This window comes from Chiloscyllium plagiosum, chromosome 19 (genome assembly GCF_004010195.1).
Source record: "Chiloscyllium plagiosum isolate BGI_BamShark_2017 chromosome 19, ASM401019v2, whole genome shotgun sequence".
Lineage (NCBI taxonomy): Eukaryota > Metazoa > Chordata > Chondrichthyes > Orectolobiformes > Hemiscylliidae > Chiloscyllium > Chiloscyllium plagiosum.
Window position 1 is genome coordinate 54894849 of NC_057728.1, and position 22948 is coordinate 54917796.

The following is a 22948-nucleotide window of genomic DNA, read 5'->3' on the forward strand; positions in this document are numbered from 1 at the left end:
CATTCTTATTTGTTTTTCCAAAATGGACAACCTCACACTTGGCAGGGTTGAACTCCATCTGCCACTCCTCAGCCCAGCTCTGCATCATATCTAAGTCCCTCTGCAGCCGATAACAGCCCTCCTCACTGTCCACAACTCCACCTATCTTCGTATCATCTGCAAATTTACTGACCCACCCCTCGGCTCCCTCATCCAAGTCATTAATAAAAATTACGAACAGCAGAGGACCCAGAACTGATCCCTGCGGCACTCCACTTGTAACTGGGCTCCAGGCTGAATATTTACCATCTACCACCACTCTCTAACTTCGATCGGTTAGCCAGTTTTCTATCCAATTGGCCAAATTTCCCTCTATCCCCTGCCTCCTGACTTTCCGCATAAGCCTAACATTGGGGAACCTTATCAAATGCCTTACTGAAATCCATGTACACTACATCCACTGCTCTTCCCTTATCCACATGCTTGGTCACCTCCTCGATGAATTCAATAAGACTTGTAAGGCAAGACCTACCCCTCACAAATCTGTGCTGGCTGTCCCTAATCAAGCAGTGTCTTTCCAGATACTCATAAATCCTATCCCTCAGTACCCTTTCCATTACTTTGCCTACCACCGAAGTAAGACGAACTGGCCTGTAATTCCCAGGGTTATCTCTATTCCCTTTTTTTGAACAGGGGCACAACATTCACCACTCTCCAGTCCCCTGGTACCATCCCCATTGACAGTGAAGATGAAAAGATCATTGCCAACGGCTCTGCAATTTCCTCTCTCGCTTCCCACATAATCCTAGGATATATCCCATCAGGCCTGGGGGACTTGTCTATCCTCAAGTTTTTCAAAATGCCCAACACATCTTCCTTCCTAACAAGCATCTCCTCTAGCTTACCAGTCTGTTTCATACTCTCCTCTTCAACAAATCGTGCTTTGTGATCTCAATTTTGGTAAATGCTTGTGTCAGGGTGTGAATCAAATGTTTATTATTTCAGCAGTTTATAACATGATGGGTACCTTAAAGTCTGTAATTTTATGCCAAACTATTTGTATATATTGTCAGGTCAATAATCTTTATAAAAATGAGATTGTAACTGATCATTTTAATAATGAGTACTATCTGACTAAACATTTACCTCTGGCAATAAAGTTAGGGCAATTTGAAGTATTTCTTCTGCTTCTGCAGTCTTGTCAAGTTCTTTCAGAAACTCTGCAGTAAACCATATCAGAGTAGCCTGTCTGCAGTTGTTATAGTTCAACATTTCATTGTCACCATCTGCAATGACAAACATTAATCTTTCCAGATCATACAGTCATAGACTCATACAACACTGAGTCAGACCCTTTGGTCTAACTCATCCAAGCTGACCAAGTTTGCCAAACTGAACAAGTCCCACTTGCCTGCATTAGGCCCATATGCCTCTAAACCTTTCTTATTCATGTACCTGTCCAATTATCTTTTAAATGTTGTAAATGTATCTGCATCTACTACTTCCTCTGCTAGTTCGGGGAGGCAATTGCCTAGTGGTATTATCATTAGACTACTGATCCAGAAACCCAGGTAATGTTCTGGGGACCCGGGCTCAAATGCTGCCATGGCAGATATTGTAATATGAACTCAGTAAAATCTGGAAGTAAGAGTCTAAACATGACTGTGAATCCATTGTCGATTGTTGGGAAAAAAACATTTTGGTTCACTAATGTCCTTTTGGGAATGAATCTACTATCCTTACCCAGTTTGGCATACATGTGACTCCAGATCCACAGAAATGTGGTTGACTCCTAACTGCCCTCTGGGCAATTAGGGATGGGCAATAAATGCTGGCTTGGCCAGCAACCCCCCGCCCCCATTCCGTGAATGAATACAAAAAACAAACCACCCTCTGTTTGAAAAAGCAGAAACAAAGATTGCTGGAAAAACTCAGTAGTTATAGAGTCATACATCTCGGAAAACAGACCCTTCAGCCCAACCAGTCTATGCTGACCATAATCACACACTAAACTAATCCTGCCTGCTGCCTCTTGGCTAATATCACTCCAAACATATTTTATTCATGTATTTATCCAAATGTCATTTAAACATTGTAACTTTATTTGTATCCTCTGAAAGATCATTCCACACATGAATCACTCTCTGTGTAAAAAGGTTGCCCCTCATGTCTTTTTGAAATCTTTCTCCTGTCACCTTAAAAACATGCCCCTTTGTCTTGAAATACCCCACTCTAGGGAAAAAGACACCTGTCATTCACCTTTTTTTTAAGATTAGATTACTTACAGTGTGGAAACAGGCCCTTCACCCCATCAAGTCCACACTGACCCGCTGAAGCGCAACCCACCCAGACCCATTCCCATTCCCCTACATTTACCCCTTCACCTCACATTACGGGCAATTTAGCATGGCCAATTCACCTAACCTGCACATGTTTGGACTGTGGGAGGAAACTGGAGCACCTGGGGGAAACCCACACAGACACAGGGAGAATGTGCAAACTCCACACAGAGAGTCGCCTGAGACGGGAATTGAACCCAGGTCTCTGGCGCTGTGAGGCAGCAGTGCTAACCACTGTGCCACCGTGCCGCCCACCTTATCTATACCCCATATGAGTTCATAAACCTCTATAAGATCATCCCTCACCTCCTACACTCCAGTGAAAAAGGTCCCAACCTATCCAGCCCCTCGTTATAACTCAAACCTTCCATTTCCAGCAACATCCTGATAAATCCCTTATGAAACCTCTCAAGCTTAATAATATCCTTCCAATAAGAGGATGACCAAAACTGGACACAGTACTCCAGAAGAGACCTCAGCAACGTTCTGTACAAACCTCAAAATTATAACCCAACTACTTTATTTATAGACCTGAGCAATGAAGACAAGCTTGCTAAATGCCTTCTTAACCATCTTGTCTACATGTGATGCAAACTTCAAAGAGTTATCTACCTGAATCCTTAGGTTTAGCTGATCTTTAACACTTCCTAAGGCATTAGTTTTAATTGTATAAATCTTGCCCTTAATTGTTTTACCAAAATGCAATACCTCACATTTATCCAAATTAAACTCCATCTGCCAATCCTCAGCCCATTGACCCAACTGATCAAGATCTTTTTGTAAACTTGGACAACCTTCTTCATTGTCCACTATACCACCAATTTTGGTGTCATCCATAAGCTTACTAACCATGCCTTCTATATTCTCATCTAAATCATTTATATGAATGACAAACAGAAGGGGACCCAGCACTGATCCCTATGGAACACCATTGGTCACAGGCCTCCAGTCTAAAAATTAGCCCTCTCCCTCATCAGTTTCTGTCTCCTACAGCAAAGTCAATTTTGTATACAATTGGCAAGCTCACCCTCAATCCCATGTGATCTAATTTTATTAATTAGTCTACCATATGGAACCTTGTCAAAGGCTTTGCTAAAGTCCAAGTAAATAACATCTACTGCTCTGCCCTGATCAATCTTCTCGGTTACTTCCTTAAAAAACTCAATCAAGTCCAGATAGGTATTTTCCACTGATGGAGATGGGTGTATGGTAGGAATGAACGAACTGCCTGTAATGTGCTTACATTTTTTTTAAAAATGAAAAAAAACTTGTATTGTAAGGCACCTTTCACACGTTCAGGATGCCTCAAACTGATTTAGAGCCAATGAAATAGTTTTTTAAGTGTTACTTTTGTAATATGGAATGCAGGAGAATCTCAGCTAAAGTTCTGGGGACCTGGGTTTGAATTCTGCCATAGCAGATGGTGGAATTTGAATTTCATCTTTTTTTTAAATCTGGCGCAAAGAATTTACTGATGACCACAAAACCATTATCAATTGTTGGACAAAACCATCTGGCTTACTAATGTCTACCATCCTCATCTGGTCTGACCTACATGTGACTCCAGAACCACAGGAATGTGGTTGACTTTCAAGGGCAGCTAGGGACAGGCAATGTATGTCAGCCAGCAACACCTACCTCCCACAAAAGAATAAAAGGAAAACAAAAAATTTCCTCAGATAAAGAATCTGAAAAATAATCTTTAAAAAACATAAACAGGTGGCAGACAGGCAGGTAGAAAGATAAGGAGAAAGAATTGGCAAAGTGGAACACAAGTTGCTCCATGAGTCTTTAAAGGAGAAAGTATCAAAGGTGGAGAAAAAAAGTCAAAACAACAACACTTTTGAGAAGGGAGAGGAACAGACAAAGGCAGCACATGATGAGGTCAGTGCAATGGAGAGAGAGAATAAAAGAATCCCACACTGCTAACTGACACAGCAGTGAACCTGCACAGTTACTGCCTTTGAATTCATGTATTGCTGGACATCGGAGTGCATCTGGGAAAATTAACAGCAAAATTCACAACTAATCTTGGAGGAACATGTTTGACAGAGGTCACAGCACAGAAACAGATAAGTGAATATTTTTAAGTATGGCCTACAGAAAGTCTGCAGCAGTGAGTTGAGTCGGTTCTTTCTTGATTATATGTTTTATTGAGATATGTCTCAATAACTTAAAAATATAAGTGTTATGTTAGCCTGGAACAGCGTTTTATAGAGGAATAAGACCAGTGCTATATTCTGGGTCTGTACATTGGAAGAAGCAAAAATGGCCTTTAGTAGAGTGATATGCTCTTCTTGTTGGATGTGGGAGTCCAGGGAGAGTTTACATGTTACTGAGGATTATATCTGCAATAAATGTCATTGGTTGTGAATCCTATGAGATCGAATGGATTGGTTGGAGAGACAGTTAAAAGCAATGAGAAATTTACAAGAGCAAGGGGATGTGATGGATGGCAGTTATAGGAAGGGAAAAAAGTTGCACATACTGTCACATGGGTTAACTACAGGAAAGTTAAGAGAGGTAGGCAGGTAGTGCAGGAGTCTTCTGTGGCTATCCCCATTTCAAACAAGTATGCTGTTTTGGAAAATGTAGGGGTTGATGGATTCTCAGGGGAATGTAGGATGAACAGCCAGGTTTCTGGTATCGAGACTGGCTCTAATGCAATGAGGGGTACATCGAGTTCCAAGAGATCAATTATGTTAGTGGACTCTCTAGTCCAAGGCACAGACAGACACTTCTGTGGCCAGCAGCGAAAAATCAAGGAATGGTGTGTTGCCTCTCTGGTGCCAGGGCCAAGGATGTCTCAGAGAGGGTGTAGAATATTCTCAAGGGGGAGAGGGGCAAGAGGTCATTGTACACATTGGAACCAATGACCTAGGAAGGGAAAAGGATGAGATTCTGAAGGGAGAATATAAAGAGTTAGGCAGAAATTTAAACAGGAGATCCTTGAGAGCAGTAATATCTGGATTACTCCCGGGGCCACAAGGTAGAATACGAGGATAGAGCAGATGAATGCATGGCTGAGGAGCTGGTGTATGGGAAAAGGATTCTCATTTTTGGATCATTGGAATCTCTTCTGGGGTAGAAGTGACCTGTACAAGTAGGATAGATTGCACCTGAATTCGAAGAGGACTAATATACTGGCAGGGAGATTTGCTAGAGCTGCTCAGGAGGATTTAAACTATTAAAGTGGGGGGAGGGGTGGGACCCAGGGAGATAGTGAGGAAAGAGATCAATCTGGGACTGGTACAGTTGAGAAAAGAAGCGAGTCAAACAATCAGGGCAGGCAGGGACAAAGCAGAGAACAAGGTAGAACTGATAAATTAAAGAGCATTTATTTCCATGCAAGAGGCCTACAGGTAAGGCAGATGAACTCAGGGCATGGTTAGGAACATGGGACTGGGATATCATAGCAATTACAGAAACGTGACTCAAGGATGGACAGGATTGGCAGCTTAATGTTCCAGGATACAAATGCTACAACAAGGACAGAAAGGGAGGCAAGAGAGGAGTGGGAATAGTGTTTTTGATAAGGCATAGCATTACAGCTGTACTGAGGGAGGATATTCCCAGAAAAACATCCAGGGAAGTCATTTGGGTTGAACTGAGAAATAAGAAAGGGACGATCACCTTACTGGGATTGTATTATAGACACCCTAATAGTCAGAGGGAAATTGAGAAACAGATTTGTAAGGAGATCTCGGTTATCTGTAGGAATAATAGAACAAAGAAGAACAAAGAAAATTTAAAGCCCAGTAACAGGCCCTTCGGCCCTCCAAGCCTGAGTTGATCAAAATGTAATGTCTAAACCTGTCAGCCAATTCCTAAGCATCTGTATCCCTTTACTCCCCACCTACTCATGCACTTATCCAGACGCATCTTATATGAATCTACCGTGCCTGCCTCTACCACCTTTGCTGGTAACGCGTTCCAAACACCCACCACCCTCTGTGTGAAGTATTTACCACGTGTATCCCCCTTAAACTTTCCACCTCTCACTTTGAAAGTGTGATCTCTTGTTATTGAATCCTTCACCCTGGGAAAAAGCTTGTCTATCCACCCTGTCTATACCCGTCATGATTTTGGAAACCTCAATCAGGTCCCCCCTCAATCTCCTTTTTTCTAGTGAAAATAAACCTAACTTACTCAACCTTTCTTCATAGCTAGCACCTTCCATACCAGGCAACATCCTCGTAAACCTCCTCTGCACCCTCTCCAAAGCGTCCACATCCTTTCGGTAATGTGGTGACCAGAACTGTACACAGTATTCTAAATGCAGCCGAACCAATGTCTTGTACAATTTTAACATGACTTGCCAGCTCTAATACTCAATACCCCGTCCAATGAAGGCAAGCATACTATATGCCTTCTTGACCACTCCATCCACCTGTGCAGCAACCTTCAGGGTACAATGGACCTGCACTCCCAGATCTCTCTGCCCATCAACTTTTCCCAAGGCTCTTCCATTCATTGTATAATTCGCTCTGGAATTAGTCTTGCCTAAATGCATCAGGCCATTCCTGAAGAAGGGCCTGTGCCCGAAACGTCGAATCTCCTGTTCCCTGGATGCTGCCTGACCTGCTGTGCTGTTCCAGCAATAAAGTTTCAACTTTGATCTCCAGCATCTGCAGACCTCACTTTCTCCTCCTAAATGCATCACCTCACATTTGTCTTGATTGAAAACCATCTGCCACTTTTCCACCCAACTCTCCAGTCTATCTATATCCTCCTGTATTCTCTGACAGTCCCTTATGCTTTCTGCTACTCCATCAATCTTCGTGTCATCTGCAAACTTGCTGAACATACCAACAATGCCCTGTTCCAGATCATTTAGGTATATTACAAACAACAGTGGCCCCAACACTGACCCCTGTGGAACACCACTGGTCACCTTTCTCCATTTCGAGAAACTCCCTTCAACTACTACTCTCTGTCTCCTGTTGCTCAACCAGTTCTTTATCCACCTAGCTAGAACACCCTGCACACCATATGATTTCACTTTCTCCATTAGTCTACCATGGGGAACCTTATCAAACGCCTTACTAAAGTCCATGTATATGACATCAACAGCCCTTCCTTCATCTATCAACTTGGTCACTTCCTCGAAGAACTCTATTAAGTTGGTAAGGCACGATCTTCCCCACACGAAACCATGTTGCCTATCACCAGTAAGCCCATTCTTTTCGAAATATAAATAGATCCTATCCCTCAGAACCTTCTCCAGCAACTTTCCCACCACTGATGTAAGGCTCACTGGTCTGTAGTTACCCAGAATATCCTTACTACCCTTCTTGTACAGGGGAACAACATCAGCAACCCTCCAGTCCTCCGGCACCTCACCTGTGTTTAAGGATGCCACAAAGATATCTGTCAGGGCCCCAGCTATTTCCTCTCTCGCCTCCCTCAGCAACCTTGGATAGATCCCATCCGGTCCTGGGGATTTGTCCACCTTAATAACCTCTAGCCTACCCAACACATCTTCCCTACTTATGTCAACGTGATCCAGACTAATCAAACTTCTATCTCTAATCTCAACATTCATCATGTTCCTCTCCTCAGTGAACACTGATGCAAAGTAATCATTCAAAATCTCACTCATTCCCTCAGGTTTGACACACAGCCTTCCTTTGTTATCCTTTAGTGGACCAATCCTTTCTCTAGTTACCTGCTTGCTTCTTATATAAGAATAAAATACTTTGAGATTCTCCTTAATTCTGCTCGCTAAAGCTATTTCATGACCCCTTTTAGCCCACTTGATTCCTCGTTTAAGACATGTCCTACTCTTCCGAAATTCTTCCACGGCCCATTCTGTTCTTAGCTGCCTAGACCATATGTATGCTTCCCTTTTCCTCTTGGCTAGTTGTACAATTTCTCCTGTCATCCACAGTTCATGAATCTTGCTCTTCCTATCCTTTGCCTTCAACGAGACATGCCTATCCTGCACTATCTTTAACCTATCTCTGAAAGCCTCCCACATCTCAAATGTGGACTTCCCTTCAAATAGCTGTGTCCAAGCCACATTTCCGAGCTCCTTCCTAATTTTGATATAATTGGCCTTGGCTAAAAATGTGTTGCTGGAAAAGCGCAGCAGGTCAGGCAGCATCCAAGGAACAGGGGAATCGACGTTTCGGGCATAAGCCCTTCTTCAGGAATAATTGGCCTTGGCCCAGTTTAGTACTCTTCCCTTAGGACCACTCGCTTCTTTATCAACGAGTATTCTAAAACTTACAGAATTGTGGTCACTGTTCCCAAAGAAATCCCCCACCGCAACTTCTACCACCTGTCCTGGCTCGCTCCCCAGTACCAGGTCCAATATGGCCCCTTCCCTCATTGGACTATTGACATACTGCTCTAGAAAACTCTCCTGGGTGCTTCTTACAAATTCTACCCCATCCAGACCTCTGACGTTAAGTGTATCTCAGTCAATGTTGGGAAAATTAAAATCTCCCATTACCACTACCCTATTGCCTCTACATCTTTCCATAATCTGTTTACCTATTTGTTCTTCTATCTCACGCTCACTGATGGGAGGCCTGTATTGCAGCCCCAACAGGGTGGTTATGGTAGGGGATTTTAACTTTCCAAACATAGACAGGGACTGCCATAGTGTTAAGGGTTTAGATGGAGAAGAATTTGTTAAGTGTGTACAAGAAAATTTTCTGATTCAGTATGTGGATGTACCTATGAGAGAAGGTACAAAACTTGACATACTCTTGGGAAATAAGGCAGGGCAGGTGACTGAGGTGTCAACGGGGAAGCACTTTGGGACCAGCGACCATAATTCTATTAGTTTTTAAAATAGTGATGGAAAAGGATAGATCAGATCTAAAAGTTGAAGTACTAAATTGGAGGAAGGCCAATTTTGATGAAATTAGGCAAGAACTTTTCAAAAGCTGATTGGGGGCAGATGTTCGCAGGTAAAGGGACAGCTGGAAAATGGGAAGCCTTCAGAAATGATCAATTGAATCAATGGGCTGAGGGGTGGCAGGTGCAGTTTAATTTGGAGGTGTTCCATTTTGGTACAACAAATAAGGGCAAGACTTATACAATTAAAACTAGGGCCTTGGGTAGAACAGAGAGACCTTGGGGTTCAGGTACATAATTCTTTTATATCTGAGTCACATATCGATAGGTGGATAAGAACGTATTTAGCATACTTGCCTTCATTGCTCAGACTATTGAGAGTTGGGCCATAATGTCAAGGTTGTACAAACACTGGAATGGCCTCTTCTGGAGTACTGTGTTCAATTCTAGTTGCCCTGTTATAGGAAGGTTATACCCTTCCTGAAGAAGGGCTTATGCCCGAAACGTCGATTCTCCTGTTCCCTGGATGCTGCCTGACCTGCTGCGCTTTTCCAGCAACACATTTTCAGATAGGAAGGTTATAACAAGCTGGAGAGTGTTCAAAAGAGATTTACCAGGATGTTTTTGGAAATGGAGGGTTTGAGTTATAAGGAGAGGCTGGATAAGCTGAAACGTTTTTCACTAAAGCATATGACCTTGAGAGGTGATCTCATAGAGATTTATAAAATCACTTGGGGCATAAATAAGGTGAAGGGCAGGTGACTTTTCCCTAAAGTGGAGGACCGGGGGCATATTTTAAGGTGAGAGGAGAAAAATTTTAAAAAGACATGAGGGTACATTTTGTTATATAAGGAATGGATTTAGAATGAACTTCCAAGAAGGTGGTGAATGCAGTTAGTTACAATGCTTAAAAGACATTTGGATAAGTACATGAATAAGAAATCTTTGGAGGGATATGGGCCAAGCACAGGCAGGTGGGACCAATTTGGTTTTGGGATTATGACTGGCAAGGACTTTTGGACCAAAGGGTCTATTTCCATGCTGTACTATTTTATGACTATCCTGGATGAAGAAAAGTCTACAGAATATTAGGAAGTGGTCATTAAGTAAAGTCGCGCTTGATGATGTTTTGAGAGAGGAAAGAATATGAGTACCCTGATTTTTATGGAAAGTTATATCGGTGCTGGGGTGACCAAGAAATGTTTGAAGAACCAGTAAGGCCAGTGACAGGGGTTGACACTGAACAAAAGCAAAACCCCATTAATATTTGTAGCTCCACTTCTGTAAAGCAGTGATATACAGTAGGATGATTTGTGTAAGTGAAAATAAGAGCACATAAAACAGTGATTTTGAAACTTAAAAGGAATAAAGCAACAATGTTTACTGAAAAGAAAGGCTCAGCTGCTTTGGCTCACAGGTAGCATGCTTATCTGTGTAAGAAGGTCATAAATTCAAGAGCCAGTCAGAGACTTGATCATATATTATAGGCAGAAAGTTAGTCCAGTACTGAGGGAGGTCGACACTTTTTAAATTGCTGCCTTTTTGGATGAAATACTAAGCCTGTTGGGAATCAATTTAGCTCAGTTGGCTGGATTGTTGGTTTACAAATCAGTGCAATGTCAACAGTGTGGGTTCAATTCCCATCACTGGTTTGAGGTTACCATGAAGGACTCTCTTTCTCAAACTCTTCCCTCGCCTGAGGTCTGGTGGCCCTCAGGTTAAATTATCACCAGTTGCTTCTCTCTAATGAGACAGCAGCCCCTATTATCTAGTAAGACTATGGCGATACAACAATAATTAAGCCTGTTTACCATCTCTACTATAAGGGGGAAAGTATAAAACAAAACTGAGAGAATTCTCCCAATATCTTGCACAATATTTGTTCTTCAAGCAGATTAGCCCAGATTATCTAATCACATATCTCATTGCTATTTGCGGAACATTTGACTGCTACTTTGATAGTATTTAAATGGCTGTAAATTTTTGAGATATTCTGAGGTTATGAAAGGCACAATGTAACCTTTATGGGGAATAAGAATAAGTGTTCATAAAAATAATAAATGAAGGTAGGTCAGAGAGGTTGCTAGGAGGAAGAAGATCAGAAAGAAATTGTGATGCAAATGAAAATAGTTTGGAAGCTTAAAGTGAGAAAGGGATTTACTATCAAACAACTAGTGAAGAGGAAGAAGGACGCTTATTTAAGGTTGAGAAAGCAAGGATCAGACAGGGCTCAAGGTAGCCAGGAAGGAACTGAAGAATGGACTCAAGAGAGCTAAAATGGAGCATGAAAAACCCTTGGCGGGTATGATTAAGGAGAACCCCAAGTCGTTCTACACTTATGTGAGGAACAAAAGGATGGCCAGAGTGAGGGTAGGGCTTATCAGTGATAGCGGAGGGTACTTGCGCCTGGAGTTGGAGGAGATAGGGGAGGTCCTTAACGAATACTTTGCTTCAGTATCCACTAGTCAGAGGGATTGTCATTTCTGAGGACAGCGTGAAATGGACTGATACACTTGAACAGGTTGATGTTAAGAAGGATGTGCTGGATAGAGTGGATAGCCAGAGGGTTTTTTCCAGGATGGAAATGGTTATCACAAGGTGGCACAATTTTGAGATGATTGGGGAAGGTTTAGAGGAGATATCAGAGGTGGGTTCTTTATTCAAAGAATGGTGAGTATGTGGTACCAGCAGTGGTAGTAGAGTCAGATACATTACAGATGTTTAAGCAACTCTTGGATCAGCATATAGATGATAGTAAAATGTAGCATATGTAGATTAGTTTGACCCTAGAGTAGGATAAAACGTCGGCACAACATCAAGGGCTGAAGGGCTTGTACTGTGCTGTACTGTTTTATGTTCTATGTAACAGTTTTTCTTGCATTTGGTTGAATTGTGCAAGCTTCCCACAGAGTTCTCGGGTACACCTGATCAGGTCCTGGGGATTTATCCACCTTTACCCATTTCAAGACATTCAGCACTTCCTCCTCTGTAATCTGGACATTTTGCAAGATGTCACCATCTATTTCCCTACAGTCTATATCTTCCATATCCTTTTCCACAGTAAATACTGATGCAAAATACTCGTTCAGTATCTCCCCCATTTTCTGCGGCTCCACACAAAGGCTGCCTTGCTGATCTTTGAGGGGCCCTATTCTCTCCCTAGTTACCCTTTTGTCCTTAATGTATTTGTAAAAACCTTTTGGATTCTCCTTAATTCTATTTGTCCCCTTTTTGCCCTCCTGATTTCCTTCTTAAGTATACTCCTACTTCTTTATACTCTTCTAAGGATTCACTCGATGTATCTCGTCTATACATTACATATGCTTCCTTCTTTTTCTTAACCAAACCCTGAATTTATTTAGTCATCCAGCATTCGCTATACCTACCAGCCTTTCCTTTTACCCTGACAGAAATATACTTTCTCAGGATTCTCATTTCTGAAGGCTTCCCATTTTCCAGCCGTCCCTTTACCTGCGAACATCTGCCCCCAATTAGCTTTCGAAAGTTCTTGCCTAACACTGTCAAAACTGGCCTTTCTCCAATTTAGAACTTCAACATTTAGATCTGGTCTATCCTTTTCCATCACTATTTTAAATCAAATAGAATTATGTTTCCATCACATTTTAAATCAAATAGAATTATGGTCGCTGGCCCCAAAGTGCTCCCCCACTGACACCTCAGTCACCTGTCCTGCCTTATTTACAGATAACCGAGATCTCCTTACAAATCTGTTTCTCAATTTCCCTCTGACTATTAGGGGTTCTATAATACAATCCCAATAGGTGATCATCCCTTTCTTATTTCTCAGTTCCACCCAAATAACTTCCCTGTATGTATTTCCAGGAATATCCTCCCTCAGCACAGCTGTAATGCTATCCCTTATCAAAAATGCCACTCCCCCTCCTCTCTTGCCTCCATTTCTATCCTTCCTGTAGCATTTGTATCCTGGAACATTAAGCTCCCAGTCATGCCCATCCCTGAGCCATGTTTCTGTAATTACTATGATATCCCAGTCCCATGTTCCTAACCATGCCCTGAGTTCATCTGCCTTCCCTGTTAGGCCCCTTGCATTGAAATAAATGCAGTTTAATTTATTAGTCCTACCTTGTCCCTGCCTGCCCTGACTGTTTGACTCACTTCTGTTCTCAATTGTATCAGTCTCAGATTGATCTCTTTCCTCACTATCTCCCTGGGTCCCACCACCACACCCCCCCTCCACCTTACTAGTTTAAATCCTCCCAAGCAGTTCTAGCAAATTTCCCTGCCAGTATATTAGTCCCCTTCCAATTTAGGTGCAATCCGTCCTTCTTGTACAGGTCACTTCTACCCCAAAAGAGATTCCAATGATCCAAAAATACTTAACAGCACATTTCAATATTTACTTGAGATTTGATAAAACATTACAAGAGATGACAGATATTAGACTTCCGTCCATTGAATTCATACAGGATATTTCTAAAACCTTGTGAAGAAACATCGAGAGATATTTTGACACTTTTATCTAAAAAAAATCACTGCAGAGTTTTAAATGCATTCAGGGTTCAGCGCTCCCTGATAGCAAGGAAACGGCAATTTGCTAACTAATTAATTAATAATAGAACGATCTCAAATATTCATGAATTAGATAGCTACCGAGATGAACAAAAGTTTTTGTTCTGTCTGTAGAATGCTCGGACCTTAAATAGATAAACCATATTCCCTTCTAATTTGTTATTTCCAAAGTGGGAAACATTCCAGCACTGGTTTTCCAGACATGTTGTACTTGTCTTTTGTAAGAAAAGCAGATTCTCAAGACGGAGCTTATCCAAACAAAGCAATATAAACCTTACATCACAGAATGTGGTTAATTAACTTCTTGCATCAAAACAAGAGCTTGTGAAGTAACACTGGAGTACAAAACATTTAGCACACCAATGCACTGTTTAAAGTTTATGATATTAAATTGCTTAAACTCAAAATACACTCCTGCAGTAAGGCATCATAAAGTACCTCTAATATATGGAGTGGAGATGGGATTCTCAATTTCCTATCCATCTCAACTACTTTGTTGGCAAAACTCTTATTAAACCAGGAGATTCTAAAGCTTTGAATTTCTGGCATAATAGTATCTGAAATTATGACAGGTTTATTAGTATTCTCCTCTAAAGGATCGAAACTAACTTTGTTTGATGACTGGATAAAAATTCTTTTGGTGAGAATTAAAGCCTTTTAAATAGGGGTTTTTCCACCTACCTTCCTTTAATACAACAGAGGCCAGAAAATAAAGGAACACATGACGGGGTCTGGAGTCGGTGAAGGCACTTCTAAAAAGTGAAACTCTGATATCATTTCACACAATGACTTGTATACGGAGTGACGCACTTTATCATTTCATGTTAACTCAAAATTACTTACACATACATTTGGGTGTCTTCATTTTCTTTATTAAGCTTAGATATAGAATTTTATCAAATAATTTCCTTCTCAAGATCACTGCCTCAGTATCTAAATAAATGGATCTAACTTAAAATGAAAATATGGAATTGCCATCTATTATAAACTATTGAATAGTTTAGGAAACATCTCGGCTGAGAAGTTGATCATTATGATTGCACCTGTCAATAACAGACAAGAGTCGGATCAATTTGGAATCAAAGTTCATAATATAGTTAGACTCTGGTTAAAATTTCGTTATGTGCCAAGAAACAGTTGTATTTTACAAATAGTGCATTGCTGATTCAGTTCTGTGGCTAACTCTAGTCTACTAAAAGAATGATTCTATACTAATTTAATTTTAGCCAATAGTTTTATTAAACAGTAGTAAAATAATCAAAGAAAAAACAAACGCTTACAATGGTTTATCTTTACTATCATTTTACAAAACAGAAAATAATTGATTTTTTGTATAATAAACCAAAGCACTGCAGATGCTAGAAATCTGACCACTCTAATAATAACTTACTATACTTATTATATACTACAAAAAAAATTCAGCTTTTTTATACTTACCTTACCAGCTACAGAAATTATTCAAACAAAGTTCAGATGGAACTGAAGATTTGAGCAAATATGATGGTTAATCATTGATTGGTACTTTGTGATCATGCAGGATTGCTTTCTAAGTAATTAATCCTCACAAAAACATTTATTTGCCCATTTTCACAGGGAATCAAAAATTTCACAAGGAAGTTCTCTTCCGAATTTGGGAAATTCAATATTAGGCATCTTCAGTTGTTGAAGCATACTACAGAATCTTTTGTCCCCCTTCACCTTTGAATTCTAAATACCAAATTAAGCTGATGCAGACAAAAACAAGATTTTAATTTTTACAAATAAAATGAAGGGATGGAAGTTACAGTTATCAAATTTGCTGATGACACAAAAATAGGTAGGAAAATAAGTTGTGAAGAGAATATAAGGAGGCTACAAGAAGATATAAATAGGCTAAGTGAGTGGACAAAGATGTGGCAAATACTGGATGATATGGAAAAACACAAAAATATCTATCCTGACAGGAAGAATAAAAAAAGTCCCCTCCCACTTACCTACTGTACTCTATGCTACTTTCTCCCCACCCCCACCCTCCTCTAGCTTATCTCTCCACGCTTCAGGCTCTCTGCCTTTATTCCTGATGAAGGGCTTTTGCCGGAAACTTCGATTTCGCTGCTCCTTGGATGCTGCCTGAACTGCTGTGCTCTTCCAGCACCACTAATCCAGGTTGGACCGAAGGGTCTGCTTCCATGCTGTACATCTCTATGACTCTACAACAGTATAATAAAAAGCACATCTAATGAAAATGATTGGGTTTTTCACAGGCCAGACAGTCGTTATGCCAGAGCAGATCGGAGATGCACCTGGGACCCTGCAGAATTTCCATCTAAGCAGCTTAAGTGTAGAAATTGCCAGGAAAATTGAATTTTCTGTTTGAATTCTATGCTGGGAATCCTCCAAAAGTTTAAATCAGAGACTTCAGAGGGTTTCAATAAATTTATGTAAAATAGTTAATAAATGTTTGACAATTAAGTATATAGTGTAACTCGAGTAACTATTAAACTGATCTTGTACTTATCTCACGCATCCCCAATCACAAATCCCTCAGATCCTGAACTAATACCCTCAGACCCTGACCCTGACACCTTTCCCCTCCCAGAACCCAGAGCACCCCTCCACCTGCGACCTGACACTCCACCCCAATCCCAATGTGCACCCAGTTACCCCCTCCACTGGGCGCAACTACCCCACCCCACCAGCGACACAACCCCTACCAGTTCCATCCCTGAAATCTGTGTGGAATAGCCACTCCCAAGGAAATCTTGTTCAATTAGTACACAAAATATTAATTAAAACTAAAAAGTCACGATTTAAGGAAACTATATGGAAAATTGTGTAACAGAGCTACCCACTAATAATTGATATATTTCTACAATAGAGTAAGATGAATATAAATTAAGTGAAAGTCTACAGTTAAATTTTCCTACTAAGAATTGAGAAGAATTTCTTTTTCATAGTAACTGTAAATATTATTGCAAATTTCCTACTTTCTGATACATAGGGTCTGGCCAGGAACTCAACCACCATTTTGTGATAGGCAACCGTAGGATCAAATCCTGCCTCTGATAACAAATCCCAGTGATGGACAAGATCCAGCTTCGATTGATAAGAATGCTTTGAATTCTGATAGATTAGATCCATGATTCTGAAGAGAAAGAAATAAGACCTTTTATTTTTGAAATTTGCCTTACACCTTACCTGTCAATGAAAGATTATTGGGCTGCCATTGGCATTAACTTCCCAAAAAGCAACAAACGTACAGAACATAAACACATATAAATATAGATCTGGGGCATTGAGGCTTGGGGTAGGTAGGAGTGATTTTGACTACTAGCAAGTATACTATAAAATGGTACTAGTCAGATTCCCACCCAAAGTAATAATAATGAGTACACCCCACTATTCCTGTGAATCGTTTCTGCATTCTCACAGTTTTCATGTTTAGCATTTACATTTTTCCAATAATATGGCATCCAAAACTGTACACAATACTCCGGCTGAAGTCCAACATATGCCTTATGCAACTTCAACAGACCTCCTTGTTCTTGTGCTCTGTCCCTCTCTTATAAAGTGTACACCAGTTTTATTTGAGCATCCTAACTATTCCATGTGGGAACTGGGCAGCAACAAGAAAAGGTCCAGCTCTAAAGGGGATGCAAGAACAGAGGGAACTAAGTATAGTGCACCCCCCCTCCCATTAATCTCTCAGCTCCCTTGGCCCACAAGCCTAATTCCTAATGAAGAGTTTATGCCTGAAACATCGATTCTCGTGCTCTTCTGGTGCTGCCTGACTGGCTGTGTTTTTCCAGCACCACACTCTTCGACTCTGATCTCCAGGATCTGCAGTGCTCACTTTCTCCTCATACATGTGCATGAGTCATTGAAGGTGGCAGAAAAATTTGAGAGAGTAGATAATAAAGCACACAGTATCCTAGATTTTATAAATAGGAGCATAGCATACAAAAGCAGGAAGTTTCTGATGAACTTGGATAGGAGTTTAGCCTCAGCTGGGGTATTACATCCAGTTCTGGATGCTACATTTTTGGAAAGACTTAAAGGTATTTGAGAGAATTATGATAAAATTTGCAAGAATAATTCCAGGGATTAGGAATTGCAAATATTAAGATACAAGTTATAAGACATTTGTGGGCGGCACGGTGGCATAGTGGTTAGCACTGCTGCCTCACAGCGCCTGAGACCCGGGTTCAATTCCCGCCTCAGGCGACTGACTGTGTGGAGTTTGCACGTTCTCCCCGTGTCTGCGTGGGTTTCCTCCGGGTGCTCCGGTTTCCTCCCACAGTCCAAAGATGTGCAGGGTCAGGTGAATTGGCCATGCTAAATTGCCCGTAGTGTTAGGTAAGGGGTAAATGTAGGGGTATGGGTGGGTTTCGCTTCGGCGGGTCAGTGTGGACTTGTTGGGCCGAAGGGCCTGTTTCCACACTGTAATGTAATCTAATCTAAACATATAAGTTAAGGCTGTTTTCCTTGGAAACGGGAATGAGATTTGATAGAGCTTTTCAAAGCCATGATGGGTCTGACAGAATGGGCAGAGAGAAACAGCTCCTATTTATGAAAGAATCGAAAGGAAGAGACACAAATTTAAAGTAATTGGGGAAAGAAACAAAAGCGACACAGGGAAAACTCTTTCATGTAGGGTATGATTAAGGCCTGGAATGCACTGCCTGAAGGTGTGTCAATGGATGTAAATTCAATCAAGGCATTCAAAAGGAAAATTAAATTTTCATTGGAAAAGGAACAATATAGAGGGTAATGGGGATAACCGAGGGGAGTGAGAGAGTTGCTCATTTGCAGCTTAAGTGTAGATATGATGCAGCCAAACAGTCGTCTTCTTTGATGTAACAGTTCTGTGTTTCTACATATATGAACATGTATTTGGAAAGTAAAGTACTGATTCGGGATAGTCAACATGGCTTTGTGCATGGGAAATCATGTCTCACAAACTTGATTGAGTTTTTTGAAGAGTAACAAGGAAGATTGATGGGGGCAGAGCAGTAGATGTGATCCATATGGACTTCAGTAAGGCGTTCGACAAGGTTCCCCATGGGAGAATGATTAGCAAGGTTAGATCTCATGGAATACAGGGAGAACTAGCCATTTCGATACAGAACTGGCTCAAAGGTAGAAGACAGAGGGTGGTGGTAGAGGGTTGTTTTTCAGACTGGAAGCCTGTCACTAGTGGAGTGCCACAAGGATCGGTGCTGGGCCCTCTACTTTTTGTCATTTACATAAATGATTTGGATGCGAGCATAAGAGGTACAGTTAGTAAGTTTGCAGATGACACCAAAATTGGAGGTGCAGTGGACAGCGAAGACGGTTCCCTCAGATTACAACAGGGTCTGGACCAGATGGGCCAATGGGCTGAGAGGTGGCAGATGGAGTTTAATTCAGATAAATGTGAGGTGTTGCATTTTGGGAAAGCAAATCTTAGCAGGACTTATACACTTAATGGTAAGATCCTAGGGAGTGTTGCTGAACAAAGAGACCTTGGAGTGCAGGTTCATAGCTCCTTGAAAGTGGAGTCGCAGGTAGATAGGATAGTGAAGAAGGCATTTGGTATGCTTTTCTTTATTAGTCAGAGTATTGAGTACAGAAGTTGGGAGGTCATGTTGCGGCTGTACAGGACATTGGTCAGGCCATTATTGGAATATTGCGTGCAATTCTGGTCTCCTTCCTATCGGAAAGATGTTGTGAAACTTGAAAGGGTTCAGAAAAGATTTACAAGGATGTTGCCAGGGTTGGAGGATCTGAGCTACAGGGAGAGGCTGAACAGGCTGGGGCAGTTTTCCCTGGAGCGTCCGAGGCTGAGGGGTGAACTTATAGAGGTTTACAAAATTATGAGGGGCATGGATAGGATAAATCGACAAAGTATTTTCCCTGGGGTAGGTGGGTCCAGAACTAGAGGGCATAGGTTTAGGGTGAGAGGGAAATATATAAAAGAGACCAAAGGGGCAACTTTTTCACACAGAGGGTGGTACATGTATGGAATGAGCTGCCAGAGGATGTAGTGGAGGCTGGTACAATTGCAACATTTAAGAGGCATTTGGATGGGTATATGAATAGGAAGGGTTTGGAGGGATATGGGCCAGTTGCTGGCAGGTGGGACTAGATTGGGTTGGGATATCTGGTCGGCGTGAATGGGTTGGAATGAAGAGTCTGTTTCTATGCTGTACACCTCTATGACTCTATGACTAAGTGGGACTAGAATAGTTTAGGATATCTGTTCGGCATGGACGAGTTGGACCGAAGGGTCTGTTTCCGTGCTGTACGTCTCTATGACTCTATATATCAGGACACGTCTTTGTACCTTGGCGAAACATTGTCAGTTAATTATTAATTGCACAGAAAATAAAATTTCTCATGTACCTCATTAAAGAATTAAGACTGGGTCATTGATCCATGCAATTAGCTTCACTAAAGTTTATTTCAATTGAATAATTCATTTTGATTAGTATTTTCAATATATTGATTGTGTATCACTTGTCAGGGAAATGCAGCAAAGAAAACTGATTACAGCAAAACCACCACTAAATATTAACAAGTATCTCAAAAATACAAGAATATCATGGAGTTGTTACAGCACAAAAGGAGACAATTCAGCCTATTGTGCCTGCACCTACTCTTCAAATGAGCAGCAATACCTTGTGCCAATTTCCTGTCTTTTCCCCATATCCTTGCACACAATTTCTATCCAAATAATCAACGAATGCCCTCTTGAACACCTCAGTTAGTTTTGCCTTCCCCAAATTTCCAGGCGTGCATTCTGTACCTCCTTCCTGCTTCCTTTTGCATATCACTTTAATCCAATGTTGTCTTGTTCGTGAGTGGCAACAGCTTCTCCTCATTTTCTGCTCATGAGTTAGGAAACTTTGATCAAATCTCTTCTCAACCTTCTTCTCTCCAAACAGAACAATCCCAACTTCTAAAATCTATCTTCAAAACTGAAGTTTCTCATTCCTGGAACTATTCCCATTTTTTATGTTTTGCTTTTACATTTTTCCTATTTTGTGGCACCCAGAACTGCACGCAATACTCCGGCTAAAGTCGAACATGTGTCTTATGCAAGTTCAACGTACCTCCTTGCTCTTGTGTCCCTCTCTTATAAAGTCAAGAGTGCTGACATTATGAACTGCTGCTCTTCATTTGTCTTGCAACCTTCAATGATCTGTGTACATATGTATTCTGTTCCTGCACCCCCATTAGAAATGTATTTTCTTACAAAGTGCATCATCTGTCATTTGTCTCCCTACTCCACCAACTTGTCAATGTGCTTTTTGGAGTTCCACACTGTCCTCCTCACAGTCTGCAATTCTTTACAAATTTTGCATCATCTCCAAACTTTGAAATTGTCGTCTGCACATCAAGATCCAGGTCAATAATATATATAGGAAAAGCAAGGTTCCCAATATTGGCTGGGGAACGCCAACAGAAACATTCCTCAAGCCCAAATATCCATCAATCATATTCTCTGTTTCCTATCACTTTGTATCCACATTGCTATTGTCTCTTTTATTCCATGACTTATAATTTTGAAAAGCTCTAGGTCTCCTGTGTATACCTGTATGACTTTCATCCCAGTCTCAGTTCTTATGCTGCTGAAACACTCATTTATACCTTCCTTACCTCTAGACATTACTATTCCAATATCCTCCTGACTGGTTTCTCTCCATAAACTTGAAATAATCAAAAACTTTGTTGCACGTGACTTAACTTGCAATAGGTCCTGTTCCACTACCATCTCTGTGCTTGCTAATCTACCTTCCCTCCCAGTCAAGGAACACGTGATTTTTAAAATTCTTGTACTTGTTCATAAATCTTTCCATAGCTTGGACCCTCCCTACATTTGTAATTTCCTTCAGCCCCACAACATATTTGCAGTTCTTCAATTCTTGCCTCTTGTGCATTCCCAATTATAATTGTTCCACCATTCATCCCTCCTTAGTTGCCCCCTTAAAACACACAAAATTATTAATATGATGTAGTTGTTGTTACATGTGCAATGCCTTGGAACTGCATAATTTCACAGTTCACCAAACCTAAGTGAAATAAATGAAGAAGAAAGGAACTCAGGAATTATATTGTAAAATGCATCTGTTCTATGAAATGTAACGTTAAAGCATTTGGTTGAATTTTGCTCTGTAATGTAAAGCAACAGTACTTAATAACAAGAGTATAAAGAGTTAGACTATAGGTTCGAAATGTAATGATTGAATATTAAAACAAGCAAGTCAAAAATTTGACTTTTGACTTACATGGGATCAGATACAATCGTACACAAATCACGGAGGTTTCCACTCATTTCCAGATGCCAAGGTAGCTCTTGGTAAAGTTTCAGGGTGTATTTCTGCTGTGCAAGGTACTCTTTAAATAGCTGGTGACTGAGGGTCTTTTTATGGTTGAAATGATTTTGATAAGAGTTTGAAGTAGATTCATTGACTGGAGCAATTACACCTACAATTTAGAACAAGAGACATAGAAATGAGCATAATTATTTTTAACAGTCAGTTATAAGCACATTTTCACTGCCCTTAAATAGACTTTGATTCAATTCTATGAACATGTAAGTACATTAAAAACTCGTGTAAAAGTCGATACCATGTAAAAGTTGACAGCTTATTTTTGGTCAAAAATCTTTTATTTTCCATATATTTCAAGTAAAAGTCAATCCTACTATATCACCACTATAGACTTTGGAGTGCAGGTTCATGGCTCCTTGAAAGTGGAGTTGCAGATAGATAGGATAGTGAAGAAGGCTTTTGGTATGCTTTCCTTTATTGGTCAGAGTATTGAGTACAGGAGTTGGGAGGTCATGTTACGGCTGTACAGGACATTGGTTAGGCCACTGTTGGAATATTGCATGCAATTCTGGTCTCCTTCCTATCAGAAAGATGTTGTGAAACTTGAAAGGGATCAGAAAAGATTTACAAGGATGTTGCCAGGGTTGGAGGATCTGAGCTACAGGGAGAGGCTGTACAGGCTGGGGCTGTTTTTCCTGGAGCGTCCGAGGCTGGTTTGGAGGGATATGGGCCGGATGCTGGCAGGTGGGACTAGGTTGGGTTGGGATATCTGGTCGGCATGGATGGGCTGGACCAATGGGTCTGTTTCCATGCTGTACACCTCTATGACTCTACTATATCACATTATAAACCACTTACAAAGGAAACTACCTGTTCTCAATAACCCAATTAAACAAAATCACATTCATTCATTCATACTGGTAACTTTACTCATCACTCTTTGTTTACTATATTGCGTCTATTCACTCATTACTCTAC

General features: G+C 40.9%; 1 protein-coding gene across 2 annotated transcripts in view; it reads right to left on the reverse strand.

Annotated features, from left to right (window-relative positions):
* Positions 1-22948, reverse strand: part of ttc41 (tetratricopeptide repeat domain 41) — a 63500-nt gene that overhangs the window by 18301 nt on the left and 22251 nt on the right. For both annotated transcript variants that reach the window (XM_043709928.1, XM_043709927.1), the window contains exons 8-10: positions 21926-22124; positions 16643-16800; positions 1126-1265 (exon numbers count right to left, since the gene is read on the reverse strand). In XM_043709928.1, coding sequence (XP_043565863.1) covers positions 1126-1265; positions 16643-16800; positions 21926-22124 — 497 coding nt within the window. The remainder of the gene's footprint in view (positions 1-1125; positions 1266-16642; positions 16801-21925; positions 22125-22948) is intronic.